General features: G+C 38.8%; 2 protein-coding genes across 29 annotated transcripts in view; one reads left to right on the forward strand and one right to left on the reverse strand.

The window, feature by feature from the left end:
• Positions 1-2,985, forward strand: part of ZC3H14 (zinc finger CCCH-type containing 14) — a 49,507-nt gene extending 46,522 nt beyond the window's left edge. For 27 of the 28 annotated variants that reach the window (XM_015144289.3, XM_077937676.1, XM_077937678.1 and 24 more), the window contains 2 exons: positions 326-432; positions 1,243-2,985. In XM_015144289.3, the coding sequence (XP_014999775.1) occupies positions 326-432; positions 1,243-1,249 (114 nt within the window). In that variant the 3' untranslated portion in view covers positions 1,250-2,985. The remainder of the gene's footprint in view (positions 1-325; positions 433-1,242) is intronic. The other variant, NM_001266592.1, reaches the window with a different exon arrangement.
• Positions 1,916-14,738, reverse strand: part of EML5 (EMAP like 5) — a 192,335-nt gene continuing 179,512 nt past the window's right edge. Inside the window, exons 34-42 of the mRNA XM_015144346.3 lie at positions 14,478-14,635; positions 12,104-12,218; positions 10,617-10,805; positions 10,266-10,438; positions 8,141-8,303; positions 7,726-7,829; positions 6,192-6,345; positions 5,609-5,709; positions 1,916-5,318 (exon numbers count right to left, since the gene is read on the reverse strand). Of these exons, the coding sequence (XP_014999832.2) occupies positions 5,282-5,318; positions 5,609-5,709; positions 6,192-6,345; positions 7,726-7,829; positions 8,141-8,303; positions 10,266-10,438; positions 10,617-10,805; positions 12,104-12,218; positions 14,478-14,635 (1,194 nt within the window). The 3' untranslated portion in view covers positions 1,916-5,281. The remainder of the gene's footprint in view (positions 5,319-5,608; positions 5,710-6,191; positions 6,346-7,725; positions 7,830-8,140; positions 8,304-10,265; positions 10,439-10,616; positions 10,806-12,103; positions 12,219-14,477; positions 14,636-14,738) is intronic.

A 14,738-nucleotide genomic window follows, 5' to 3' on the forward strand; every position in this document is an offset into this window, starting at 1 on the left:
TATTGTCTCTTAAGTTGTATGTTGACCAGGTGGGGTGGGTCAGGCGTGTTATCCTAGTACTTTGGGAGGTAGAGGCAGAAGTGGAAGGATCATTTGACCCCGGGAGTTTGAAACCAGCCTAGGCAACATAGTGAGACCCCATCTCTTAAAAAAAATAAATAACCAGGCATAGTAGTACACAGCTACTTGGGAGGCTGAGGCAAAAGGTCATGCCACTGCACTCCAGCCTGGGTGACAGCGTAAGACCCTATCTCAAATAATAAAATAATGTGTTTACTTATATTAGCCTTGTGGATGTTGTTGAAGCTCTGTTATTTCTATTCAGCACTGTAGGTTTAACACTCAGTGTACAAGACCGGACTGCACATTCTACCATCCCACCATTAATGTTCCACCACGACATGCCTTGAAATGGATTCGACCTCAAACCAGGTAAACATTCAAATTAGTTTTTCTAATGTCATTTCAAATTCTTTTTTCTAATTTGCAGTTTCTTAATTTATAAGCACACAAAATTGGAAACTAGACTGTTACTTTGAATTTTTTTCTTTGCTGTTTAATTTATACAAGGGTCCTGTGGCAAAATAATTTACTACATGGGCTAAATTTTATCTTATCCAGTGGTTACTTTTTTAACCTAGATTATCTTGCTCTGTTGCCCAGGCTGGAGTGCAGTCACACTGTCATAGCTCACTGCAGCCTCAAACCCCCGGGGTTCAATCGATCCTCCCACCTCAGCCTCCCACTTGTAGCTGAGACTACAAGCATGTGCCACGACACCTGGCTAATTTTTTAAATTTTAAGTAGAGAAGAGGTCTTGAACTTCTGAGCTGAAGCGATATCCTTCCACCGTGGCCTCCCAAAGTACCAGGATTACAGGCATGAGCCAGCCAGATTTTAACTTCTCATTACATACTACGCAAGCATATATAATGGCCAGCAAGAGTATATATACATGTACTGTACTTGAATTTCACATCCATTTTCTTTGACATTAGCAACTGGGAAATACTGAAAGGAAGTTTTAGAATATTTTAGTGCGGCCTAAAAATCTAATTACGTATGGTATTATCTTTTATCTACCTGACATAATTGAATTCTTGTAAAAAATCTGCCCTTTGTATTGTAATCCTATGACCAAATATTTATTGCCTGAAACTAGTCAGCTTTTTAAACTGAGATATCTGGTATATATGGATACAAAGCAGATAATTAAAACAATTTTTGGTTCTGTTCACTCAGCGAATAGCACCCAGTCCTGCCTGGCAGAAGATCATGCAGTTTGGAAGTTTCCATGTACTGATGAAAGACACTCTACAGAACTTGTCAAATCTTTGAAACTTGGAATATATTGCTTTCATAATATGAAGTTTCATTGCCTATCTGAAGTGTCTAATTTTTCAAGTTTGTAAGTTTATTAAGTGATTTTAACATTGGGTGTTTTTGTTTTGTTTTTACTATGAAAAGACAGCTTAAGGAAGAGCTAAATTCTGTTAAAATATTGGGGCATGCGTGTGCACTGCTGTTGTGAGGATCGGCATAGGAAGTTGACATCATGGTTAGTAATGGTACTCAGCTTAGGGGGCTACACGGTTGCCGTGAGTGGAGAGATGCAGTGAGGCAGTTGTCATTCTTCTAAAAATTGAACTGCTTTCACTTTTCCCAAAGATTATATAATGTTCATAATCCACCACGAAAACAGCATTGGCCAAAGGTACTGAGGCTGCTTAAAATATTCAATTCTGCTTTTTAATTTTTAAATGCATTTAGTTTGAAACGGATTATACAGGCCTCTCAGGCTGAGTGCTACTTTGGTAAAGTTCCCAGTTTTCTTGCCTTCTGTGACAGGATGAATGATGTGGGTATGGACGGTGGAGACAGCTGGAATGGCAGGTGCAGAAAATAGGAACAGTTCTATACAGTGCTCTCATTTACTGATAACGTAATGCCTTCTAAATAAATTTTTTGGGAAACTACATTATCACAAAATTATACAAATTTTTTTACAAGTATTTACATACGGTATCCGAAAACAGACTTTAAAGTCACAAGATTATAAATGTACATATGTATTCTCACATTCTGAAAAATAACATTCTCAGAAATAGCTCCACAGAAAATATACTTAGTTACTACTGAAGATAATTTTTGAAATGTAAAAATTAGATTGAAATAGTATATTTTAAATGACAGAACTATGATTACAGAGATCAGATAGGTAAACTGCAAGATAGGATGAAACTTTTGGCCTACTGTATTACTTACAGAGCTTTTTGTGTGTGTGGTTTTTAAAACTGTTAAGGCAAGAAGTGTCAAATGCTTTAGAGTTAAATAACAGATCAATGATTTCAAAGACTTGGTGTATAGTGTTAAAAATTAAAGCTTAAAAGGTGATTAGAAAAGTGGATTAATGCAAAAGGGGTAATAAAGACTGCAACACTCTCAGGACCAAATTAACTGCTAAAAAAAAAAAAAAGTTCATTGACTTGCTTAGTCATATACCCAAATGATAAACCTACGTGCGCAAAGGCTCATGTTTAAGACTGTCAAGCAGGCAGTCTACTGTTGTGTTGCCATTGCTTTTCCATTGGGAGAAGAAAGAATTAACCAGTCATTAAACCATTTGGTAAGTTGCACTTTGCTGCACTGATCCCACAGGAAAGGCTTGAAACACGAGAAGCAGCAAGGACAGAGCACACAAGCGCATAAGGCTGTTGTCTTCGGCTTGGGTGAAATGACAGTTCCTCTTCATTCTAAAAGTTTAATCCATTGAATTTAAGGCATTTATTCATTCCAGCATTGAGATGCTTTGCATCTCTGCAGAAGAAATTTATTTTAAATTGTTTAAATTTCTGGAAATACTTTTAGCTATCATTTATAAATGGTAAATAGTTTCGTTCTCAGTTTCACTATAAAGAACAAATGGGAAACAAGGGCTTCATTTAGTTCAGCCATTTTACAAGGAAATAAAATACTAAAATCTCATTGTTTTTTGCTACTTAATAGACACTGCCCAGACACACATTTAAGAGTGTAATCTTTCAGTTGCTATGGCTTACAAACAAGCTAAGGTTGACCATAAAACATTTGTTGGATGACTTGGTCTAAAATGATCACCACAAAAAGACGGAAATGAGCACGGTTGGCGACTGGAAGCGAGGGGTACCAGAGTGCACGGTGTGCTTTGGCATGCATTTTATACATAAAACGGAACAAAAGGTGCCAGAAGTCCCAGGTTACACAATCAGGAGCTTAGATACTACACACAAAAATAATTTGCTGGGTTAAAAAAGGTAGACATAGGGCAGATTCTATATGGCCTAACATGTTTCTTCACCTTCCCCTCGTTGCTGGCTGATACAGCGAGGTGGTCAGGGGATGACTACTTAGTCAATGTGACCTTTAGTCGTGAAACTGACAGCAGCAGTGATTAAGGCTGACTTAATCAGGTTGGCCACTTTGAAGGACAGAAATGCAGTGGAAACAGTTTTATTCTATGTAGTTTACATGCTTAAGGTTACAGAGTTTCTACCTGCACTGTAATGGAAATATAATTCCTCTGTAGCCAAAAGCTGGCAAACTTGACCCAGAGGGAAAATTTAAAACTACAACAGGCTCAAATATAGAGGAGTATTTTTTTTTTTTATGGGCAGGTTGTTCAGGGATTTTTTTTTTTACCCCTTTAATTTATTGACTGACTGTAAATACACGAGTAGAAACTTAATGGTCATGTATTTCAAATTTTGGCTTAATTTAGGAGAATCCATTGATGAACGAGTACCAACTTACGTTTCAAGCTTCTTAGCCCCATTATCAGTCCTTCAGCCACAGCTGTTTAGAGCTTTAAAACTACCAGGTTCAATCACTGGTTATGCTTTCTGTGATGTAATTTAGTCATTTCTATTTTTAGTATTAACCAAGTAGTAGACACAGAAAATAGGTATTAATAATCTTCATATATCCTGTCAGACCAAATGGGATTCCAGGAACCTAAAGCGATCTATTATGCTATAAAGATAATTAACACATTAAAAACTCATAGGGTCAATACAGATCTTAAACCTCACACTTAGAAAAATATATTTTTAAATAGCAGTCTACATAATTTTCCATCTTCAGGAAACTACAGATAGGCTAGACAGCAAATTCCTGAACTCTTGAGTACTGATCTTTGGCAGCATTTAAAGTGAAAAGAAATAAGGATCTAAGAATTCAGCCCTAATCCTCTAAAAAAGGAATTCTAACTGACAAGTTTTTACAAATGGAGTTGGGTTCATTCATTTTGGAAATAAGCCTATGGAGTGGCACACATCTAGCTAAACAAATTTTCCCAATAGAAAAAAAGCTATAAAAATTTTATTCCAAGAGTGATTAATTGTATAATGTTGTATATGTGAATTTAACACTGTTTACATGTTAAACAAATGTGTGTATATTAGACTACATTAAATATGCAATACTCTCTTCCAGTTAAATACTGTTGCTCCCTAAAACCCTTAAACTGTACACCATTGGGAATGATTGTTCATCGTACTACTTTTCCATTAGTGAGGCTACAGTTACGTTTTAAATGTTCGATTACAGAGATGGCGTCTGAACATAAACTGATGGCTTGAAAATGAAAATGGAAATGTAGCAGCCATATACTGCTAACTTTAGATCTGTTCCTGAATTCAAAACTACTAGGAGAAAAGTGTCCTTTATAAAAAAGGACTTTATTAATGCCTAAAAAAATCATATTCTCCAGGAAAGCTTGTGTCTGTTTCCTTAGGGAAAATGTTTGCCTTTTAAAAACTGTGATCCTTTAGGGTGATCATTACTTTCCCTTTCCTTATGGAAATGCAAGAATAAAATATTTCATTAAACAATGAACCTTGAAAATAAAATATAAACACTAAGAAACCATTTTGCTAAAAAGATGATGAAAATTATCCAAATTGGGTTTTTGAGTTTTTCTGTAAAGAGTGCTCCACCCTAAATTTTCCCAGCAGGTCTGCCGAAATCGCACACTTCCCAATACAGGGGGACTTGGCCTTTACCATCAAGTATTCGATCCTTCCTTGAAATGGCATTATCTGGCAGTGTATGGATTATGGATTATACCCAGTGTATATAGCAGATATTTTGAACAGATCAGTCTTTCAGTATTTTGATGATTCTGGGCATTTCTCCCTGTTACAGTCTTAGGTTAGCACCACTTGACCATGCAGGGTTGGGTTTTGGTTTTTCTTCTCTGTAATTCTGGTCTCAGGGTTAATTTGTGTAGTCATCTCAGCAGCTCTCAGTGAGGCGTATGTACACATTTCCAGACAAGTAAGCTGCAATCAGAGAAGAAAATTGCAGGGAGTTAATTACGTTTTTAGATTTTCATAACAGTTTAATATTTTACATTTGAGCTTTCAAGTTACACATGTGTAATTTTTTCCTCATAACTCCTTTTATTCTGTATTTGCATTTAAGGATGAGATTCTGAAGAGCCATCTGGTTATACTACCTTCTGCAAATGTTGACTAGCTGGTTTCATAAACCAAAGCTGTAGGAGTTGTTATATTGTCTCTTAACTAGTAACATAGTCTGCTCTTCTTCATGGGCTGAGAAAGTTACTAACCTGCAGTCATCACCTCCAGCACTAACAACATGTCGATCACCACTGGTAAATCGAATATTTGTCACGTGGGGCGAATGACCCAAGAACCTTTTGTGTTTTGCCTAAAAAACAATGACAGAGCTTAGGGCATTTGGTGCACACTCACATCAAAGGATCTTATTAGGAACTGTAATCTCTATTACAAGAGCTGTGGAGAGAGTAGGGAGTTACCACTGCAGCCAGTGATTAGAATGCATTTTCAGCGTGAGTAATGGATCTGCAAAACCCGGCTGTGTGGGCAATCAGAAGTCTCCAGGTACTCTTCACAATTTTTCTCTAAGGAAAAGCATTTGAAATTCAATAACTGATGATAGGTTTCGTGAAAAGCTAATTACCGCTTTTGTAGGATAGTTCCAAAGACGGTATTACTCGAGGGAGAGGATTTGTTTCTAATAGCTTTTATTTCAGAGTAAACAGATTTAGAAAGTTTGGGGAAAAATTTAGAAACTAGGACAAAACATTTTAAATACACGAGAAAAAGTGCTGATGATACGACATCAAAATTAGGAGTAAACTGATAATAGTAAACAAAACACAAACTTACAAATTTTTCTGGACATGGGAAGTCAAATAACTTAACCATGCCAAAGTCATCTCCTGTTACAAGACTGATTCCTGAATGAGATACACAGGCACAGTTGACATCAGCTTTCTCAGCATGTCTGGACCAGATTCCCAAAACCTCATCTCCTAGAATACTATAGGGAAGGAACAAAAGAAAACTCATAGCAAGTGCGGGCAGGTTGACTATATTCAAAAAGTTTCTTGGCAATTAACATACAGGAAGTAAATCATAGTAAGGCAAGTTGTTTGGAGACCTGAATTTCATCAGGATATCAACTCCTGCCTTCTAAAAATGTAATTTTATAATTTGAAGGGTTTCTAGATTAATCCTTTTAAGATTAAAGTAGTACTTTATGAAAACTGATAGAACTATTTTTATTTTTTTTCTTTTTTCTTTTTTTTGAGACGGAATTTCGCTCTTGTTACCCAGGCTGGAGTGCAATGGCACAGTCTCAGCTCACTGCAACCTCTGCCTCCTGGGTTCAAGCAATTCTCCTGCCTCAGCCTCCCGAGTAGCTGGGATTACAGACATGCGCCACCATGCCTGGCTTATTTTGTATTTTTAGTAGAGACAGGGTTTCTCCATGTTGGTCAGGCTAGTCTCGAACTCCCGACCTCAGGTGATCAGCCCCCTCAGCCTCCCAAAGTGCTGAGATTACAGGCGTAAGCCACTGCACCTGGCCAAAAACTGATAGCACTATTTTTCAAATTAAAAGTGCTACTTGGCTGGGTCCGGCAGCACATACCTGTAATCCCAACATTTTGGGAAGCTGAGGCAGGAGGACTGCTTGAGGCCAAGAGTTTGAGACCAGCCTGGGCATTTTGTAGAGATCCCTATCTCTACAATAGAGATCTCTATTTTGTAGAGATCCCTATCTCTACAAAAATAAAAGTGACTTATGACATAGGAATTTTTAAAAAGATTTCAGAGATGGGGTCCCGCTATGTTACCCAGGCTGGTCTCAAACTCCTAGGCTCAAGTGATCCTCCCACCTCGGCCTGCTGCATCAGAGATTACAGGCATGAGCCACTATATGCCTGGCTGATAGAGGAATTTGATGGCCTTTTTCATTGACCAAAAAAATGGATAGTCATGGTTACCTGTCATACAGCCAGAAAATTTGAACAAATTTGGAAGCTTTGACTTCTAATAGATTCAAGATAGCATTCCTTTAGATAGAGAACTAATAACAGTTGCTTAACAGCACCCAATACCTTTTTGCCAGTCATTAAATTTAATGTTAAGAAAAATATCAGGGTATCTTTAAAGTTAAAACTTTGATTTCCTTAAAAAAAAAAATTGATAAATCATGGAAACTGATAAAACATGGAAATACATTCAATAAAAAGGGGTCCCAACATGAACATACCATTTCAAAATATGGTAACAAAAACTTGAAACGCAATTACTATTCCTTAGTGGAATTGCTCTAACAGCTCAGAAATAGGATTTTCCAATTTTTCTAACTGGCCTTCAAAGTCAGTCCTTGCCTTGTGAATATATAAGTATTTACCTAGTCCATGTAGCCCAAGTAATTCTGTCAATAGCGGCATGATCCATAAGATGTTTTCCTGAAGGCACTTCGTAGACATGCCGTTTATAGCAGCCACTAGAGACCTTTCACCAGATTCAAATGGGACAAGAATTCCATTAGGTGAGAGACAAAATCCACAGGGGGCTTACAGAATACTAGCATATTGCTACTTGATTTACATGTCAACATTATTAACTATGCAAAAGATCACTACATAAACTTAGAGGAGAAAAGCACTGATAAGTGGGGAAGGAAAGGGGAGCTGTAGGTCGGAAGATACAAAGGTAGGAGTTGAGAAGCTGGAGCTCCAGAGCTGAGGAGCTTCAAATGCATTCACTAACACGAAATGTAAAAGCAGAACTTGCCACCTGGGTATATAGTATTGGTACTGTACCTGGAGATATCTGCTGTCTGCAGAGAAGTCCATTTGAATGACAAAGCTTGGAATGTCTTTGCAGTAGCTGATTCTGTTAAGAGTGGGGCCCAATGTCAGGTCATAAAAATCCACTGAGTTCTCACTAGAACCCACTGCCAGATACCGGGAATCCGGACTAAATCTGAATCAAAACAAAACATGTAAAAAGTATTAGACCACATGAAGTATTATCAATATTTAAGATCAGTGACTTTTCCTTTCTAGTTCTTAAAAGTAATGTGTGATATGGCCTCGAATAGATTTACCTGACAGATACAACTGATTATGTATACTGAGATTGTCTGGGTTACATGAAATAAGGAAGCTTTACATTTTACTTCAATTTCAAATATTTCTGCAATTGTCATCTCCCAATTCCTTTAAAAACATCTCATGGTTTAAAAAACCTCTTTTAGGCCGGGCCCGGTGGCTCACACCTGTAATCCCAGAACTTTGGGAGGCGGAGGCAGGCAGATAACGTGAGGTTGGGCGTTTGAGACCAGCCTGACAAACATGGAGAAACCCTGTCTCTACTAAAAATACAAAATTAGCCAGGTGTGATGGTGCATGCCTGTAATCCCAGCTACTCAGGAGGCTGAGGCAGGAGAATCGCTTGACCGGGGAGGCAGAGGTTTCGGTGAGCTGAGATTGCGCCATTGCACTCCAGCATGGGCAACAAGAGCGAAACTCCGCCTCAAAAAAAAAAAAAAAAGAAAAATTTAAATTTTTAAAATAGAGGCGGGGTCTATGTTGCCCAGCTGGTCCCAAACTCTTGGCCTCAAGCAATCTTTCCCCCTTGGCCTCCCAAAGTACAGGGATTACAGGTGTGAGCTACCACACCCAGCCAAAACATCAGCTTTTAAAAGCCATTGGCATTACATAATAAGCTAACAATTCATTAAGACAGTTTTCTTCCATCTGGAAAAAAACGTTGTCTTAATATTAAGCAAAGAACACAGCTCAGCTTAACTAACCTCCAGTTATTAAGGTGAAGTGACACAACTTGAAGCTTGGAATAATTTTTTTTCTTTTTTTTTGAGACGGAGTCTCACTCTTCTCCCCCAGGCTGGAGTGTGATGGCGCAATCTCTGCCTCCCAGGTTCAAGCGATTCTCCTGTCTCGGCGCCCCAGTAGCTGGGATTATAGGCACCTGCCACCACGCCTGGCTAATTTTTGTATTTTTAGTTGAGACAGGGTTTCACCATGTCGGCCAGGCTGGTGGTCTCAAGCTCTTGAACTCAGGCAATCTGCCTGCCTCGGCCTCCCAAAGTGCTGGGATTACAGGCGTGAGCCACCACGCCCAACCTGAAGAACTTATTTAAAAGACAAAGTGATGTGCTATTTGCCTAGCAATCCCTGAAGTCATATGAGACAATTCAGTCTCTTGAAATGGCCCATGAGTCTTATTGAGGTACCACAGGGACATGTAAAAGCTAAGGGAAGCCACTGTTACTGTTTTATATATTGAAGTTCTGAGGAAGGTTTCATTTGTAAAAGGATTTTACTGATGAAAAGTGTACAAACTTTTGACAGACCTAGATTCAATAATCTTATCTACTGATCACATAGAAGTACTCAGCAAATGGTAGCCACTGTTGAAAAATGCTTAAGCACTGAAAATCAAAGGTTTAAGAAACATTTAAATTAATCTGGATTCTGGAACATTTAATCAATAGGTATTGATTAAATTAATGAACTACATATTCCCAAACTGAGGTTATTAAGAGAAGATATGTTTGGAATCACAACTTTAGTTTTCCAGGGTGACAACTTTTGAAGGGCAGATGGCTCTCTTGTGTTACAGTGGGAGATACCTCTTGGCAGAATGAACTTAATGGACATGGCTGAGTGTTAACATGAATTCATCAAACATTACCTACTAGTACTTGCTATTATAAGGCACCGTGGTTGGTGGCCAGTGGGTTTATAATTTAGCAGGAAGAATTAAGTAAGTATACAAACAGCCATATTTTAGCATACAATTTATAATGTGGGAAATGCTACAGGCCCTGGGGACCTCTTTTTGAAGGCATGGCTAAGGAAAACTCTTCAAATGGAAGTTGAATCAAGTACATACTAGCAACTCTTCCATGTGTTCACTAACCTGATATCATGGATTGCACATCTCCTGTCTCTCTTCTTTCCCCATATTTTTAGAGAACTCACTAGTAAAATGATAAATTCTCCATTTTTCATTCCAATAGCCACCATGTCCCCTTCAGGGCTATAACACACAGTACGAGCAGCATGCCCCAAATTCACTTTGTTTAACATCTTCTGCATTAAAAAAAAAAAGAGTCATAGGAAACAACATTAAGTACTTCTAAATTAAACCCGTTTCCCTCAAAAATTCTCAACTTAATTCTGAGATAGTTCTTTAAGCGCTAGCAATTTAGAACTTCCAACTTTTCTTTTCAGAAATTGTAACCTCTTTTAAAAAATTATCCGTACTTACTTTATCAGCAATATCCCAAAGTCTCACCGTCCCATCTTCTGCAGCAGAAAGGAAAAAATCCCTGGAAGGATGGGTTGCTAGTCCCCAGATTGGCCCATCCACATGACCGTTAACTAAAATATTACAAGCTGCATTTTTCTCTCCAACTTCGATTATTTCAGCATTCCTTGTCCCAACAAGGATCTTGCCCTGAAACACAAGTAGGACCAATACATTGAATGTAATACAACAGCTGCTCTTCTTCATAATATAAAAATGACTCTATTGACCTGCTTTCCAAGAACTTTTTGCTTTGAGCTAATCTAGTAGCAAGGCAGTCATTAGCTCATGCAAATTTTTCTATGACTACAGGCACACATCTATCTGTAAGCACACTGGGCTGGATTACCTATTAGAGTCCATGCTACAGAACAGAACTTTTCTGTGGCAGTACACCTGGATTCTTCAATAATCAAAAGTTTTTATTTGATAATCTTAGGATCTCCAAACAGGGTAAGTGCAGTTGGATATAGGAAAAAAGTACTAGAATTTATTTTTTAGTTAAAAAGTGAAAGCTTAATTACTATTTAATAAGCAGACTGAAGATAATATCCGTATGATTTATAAATACACAATAAGTACAAACACGCTCAAAAATTTCCATAGGAATTGTAGTTTTGAAGTTTTATTTTGAAATGGACACAGAACTGTACATATTTATGGGGCGTACGGTAATGCGCATAACCATCACCTCAGACATTTATCATTTCTTTGTGATGGACACTTTCAAAATCCTCTCTTGTAAGTATCTGAAAATACATAAATGCGTGATTCTTAACTACAGTCATCCTACAGTACTACAGAATACTAAAAGGTACTGCTCCTATCTGGCTGTGTAAAACTGTATCCTTTAACCAGTCCTTCCCTATCCCCCTCCTCCTCCCCCTTCTCCACCTCCAGTAACCACTATTCTACTCTCCACCTCTGTGGGATCAACGTTTTTAGTTTCTGCATAGGAGTGAGAACATGTATTTTTCTGTGCCTGGCGTGTTTCACTTCACGTCATGTCCTTCAGTCCCATCCATGTTGCCACCAAGAATGACAGAATTTCATTATTTTTTATGGCTGAATAGTATTCCATTGTTTGTTTATTACATATTTTATCTAGGGAATGTATGTTTTTTAAGAAAATGGAGACAGCTGTCCTAATATAAATGAATCAACTGGTAAGGGTTTTCAATTCTGTTTACTAGAGTTGTTGAATTGGCGGATTCTAGAAAATATTGGAGTTTTACATACAGTATTTAAACAGAATAGCTTCCTAGCTTATGCACCACACTGGTCCTAACTTTGGCAAAGAAAGCAGCAAAGACAGAGTAATGCTGGCAAGCAAATCCATCTTTATGCATTATTAAGTATTGTTCATTAAGCTGCAAAGGGTGAGAGAATCACAGTAATAACCACTTTCTATTTTCTGCTGCACTGTATCAGCTCACGGAACATCTTACTTTGCCTCTGCACACAGAACGAACACAATCTGTGGCTTGTCCTGTCTCAAGCCTGAAGGCACGGCACCGCCTCAGTTCCTGATCCCACAGTTTAACCGCTCCTCCTTCTTTTGACCTAAGTAAATAACCAAGCCAGAGTAAGTGTTTATTATTGGCTACTATAATTTTTATTATAAACAAATACTAAGTTATAAGCAGAATCCTTTAAAAAAAAAAAAGGCCCTGATATTTATAATTTACTTCTAATATTCTTCTAAACTTTCTATGGCAATTTGAGGATCTACTATATCTCAGTCAAAATAAACATTCAGTTTCAGTGAATTTTGAGAAATACTTTTTTTTCTGACATGAGCATAATTTTATTTAGCCTCTACCATACATTATCCTCTCTCATAATACTTTTTCTTTCCTTTTTTTTTTAAGATGGAGTCTCACTCTGTCTCCTAGGCTGGAGTGCAAGTGGGACGATCTCAGCTCATTGCAACCTCTGCCTCCTGGGTTCAAGCAATTCTCCTATCTCAGCCTCCCAAGTAGCTGGGATTATAGGCGTGCACCACCCCACTCAGCTAATTTCTGTATTTTTAGTAGAGCTGGGGTTTCACCATGTTGGCCAGGCTGGTCTTGAACTCCTTGACCTCAGGTGATCCACCCGCCTCGGCCTCCCAAAGTGCTGGGATTCCAGGCATGAGCCACTGTGCCTGGCCTCATAATACTTCTTGATTAGGAAGATGTAAAAAACAATTTTATTAAAAGGAAACAATTTAAAAAATTAAAAACCAGTTTTATTAATGGAAATGTAAGGCAAAAATAATAGAATTACAAATGCTGTGCTACAGAGTTATTATTATTTTTTGAGACAGAGTCTTGCTCTGTCACCCATCCTAGAGTGCAGTGGTGTGATCTCGGCTCACTGCAACCTGTGCCTCCCAGGTTCAAGTGATTCTTCTCCCTCAGCCTCCCGAGTAGCTGGGATTACAGGCGTGCACCACCACTCCCGGCTAATTTTTGCATTTTTAGTAGAGACAGGGTTTCACCATATTGGCCAGGCTGGTCCCAAACTCGACCTCGTGATCCGCCCTCCTCGGCCCCCCAAACTGTTGGGATTACAGGCGTGAGCCACTGCACCCAGCCCAGACTTTATTTTTGAAGGCCAAAACAGAAGCATATTTATTCCCTACAAGGTATTAAAATATCTCACTGGAACAGTTTAGCAGGCTTCTAGTGAGCGGGGGTGTGCAGGAGTAAATGACGTGGAAAATACAAGTGTTGGAGGACGAAATAGAGCCCATTTATGGATTTTCTCCTGGAAGGACTGAAAAATGTATTCCTTCATTTTCTGCTAGATGAGCTGCTTGTTTTAAAGCATGCCTATGTGCATTCTTCCTTTATGTGAGAGGCACAAATTCTGCACTTGTGTTTAACATATGTGGGTTCTTTCAATCTTGTATTGAAATGTACTTCTTAGTCACCTATATGTCACATTTATTTTGGTTTTTGTTTTTCAAACGGGGTCTCACTCTGTCACCCAGGCTGGAGTGCAGTGGCACCATCACAGCTCACTAAAGTCTCAACCTCCCCAGGCTCAAGTGATCCTCCCACTTCAGCCTCCTGAGTAGCTAGGACTACAGGTGTGCACCACCACACCCAGCTAATTGTTGTGTTTTTTATAGAGATGGGGTTTCACCCTGTTGCCCAGACTGGTCTCAAACACCTGGGCTCAAGCGATCCGCCTGCCTCAGCCTCCCAAAGTGCTAAGATTACAGGTGTGAGCCACTGTGCCTAGCCTACATGTCATGTTTCAACATGCATATGACTATGTTGGTGACAAATCAAACCATAAGTATCTGCTTACTGTTGGGAGATTTGAAAATCACTCAGAAAAGACCTCTTCTCAAATTTTGAGGTCTTGTATACAGTTTAGGTTTGCCTCAAGCAAAAGGAAACAAGGCAGTTCTCTCTAGTTCCCTCATCCTTTTCTAAAGCAACAATGTGCATTCTACTCCTTATAATCCATTCTGAACAAAAAAGAGAGCAGGCAAAACACAACCCTGGCTCCAGATCCCCCTATGGGCCTCCTACTCAGCAGATATGTACACAGGCATACAGACAGTAAGAAAAGTACCTCAACTTGTAGGACAACTACCTATCCCCACCTCAGAAAAAGTATCACCCCAACATGAAAAACATTGGAAGTGAATTAATATCAGAAATGAGACTCAACAGAAGGCACATAAAAGGTAATAAAGGAGAAGCGTATGAGGAGGAAGGTCAGAGAGGACACTCTGTGTAGCCTAGAAACAACTAGAATAATTAACTGCAAACCTCAGGTAGGTCACAAATGCATAAACATTCTGTGAAAAGAAAGAGGACTCACGGCCTTTCCTTTCCCCCAGTCACGATAAGTCCATCTCGCAGGGTGGTGTACATGGCAAACACAGGCCCGTTGTGAGCTCTCGCCACGATTCTACACAATATGTGATCTTTCCACACACAGACATCACCACTGATGGTACCTGTAAACGTCAAGTTATTCTGAAAAGGAGTGGGGGAGGGGGAGACAAACTCATCAAAAGTTCAAATAGAGTTCAAACAGATAATTTTCTATGTATGTGCAATGCTGTCTCACCCTTGATAC

This window comes from Macaca mulatta, chromosome 7 (assembly GCF_049350105.2).
Source record: "Macaca mulatta isolate MMU2019108-1 chromosome 7, T2T-MMU8v2.0, whole genome shotgun sequence".
Classification (NCBI taxonomy): Eukaryota; Metazoa; Chordata; class Mammalia; order Primates; family Cercopithecidae; genus Macaca; species Macaca mulatta.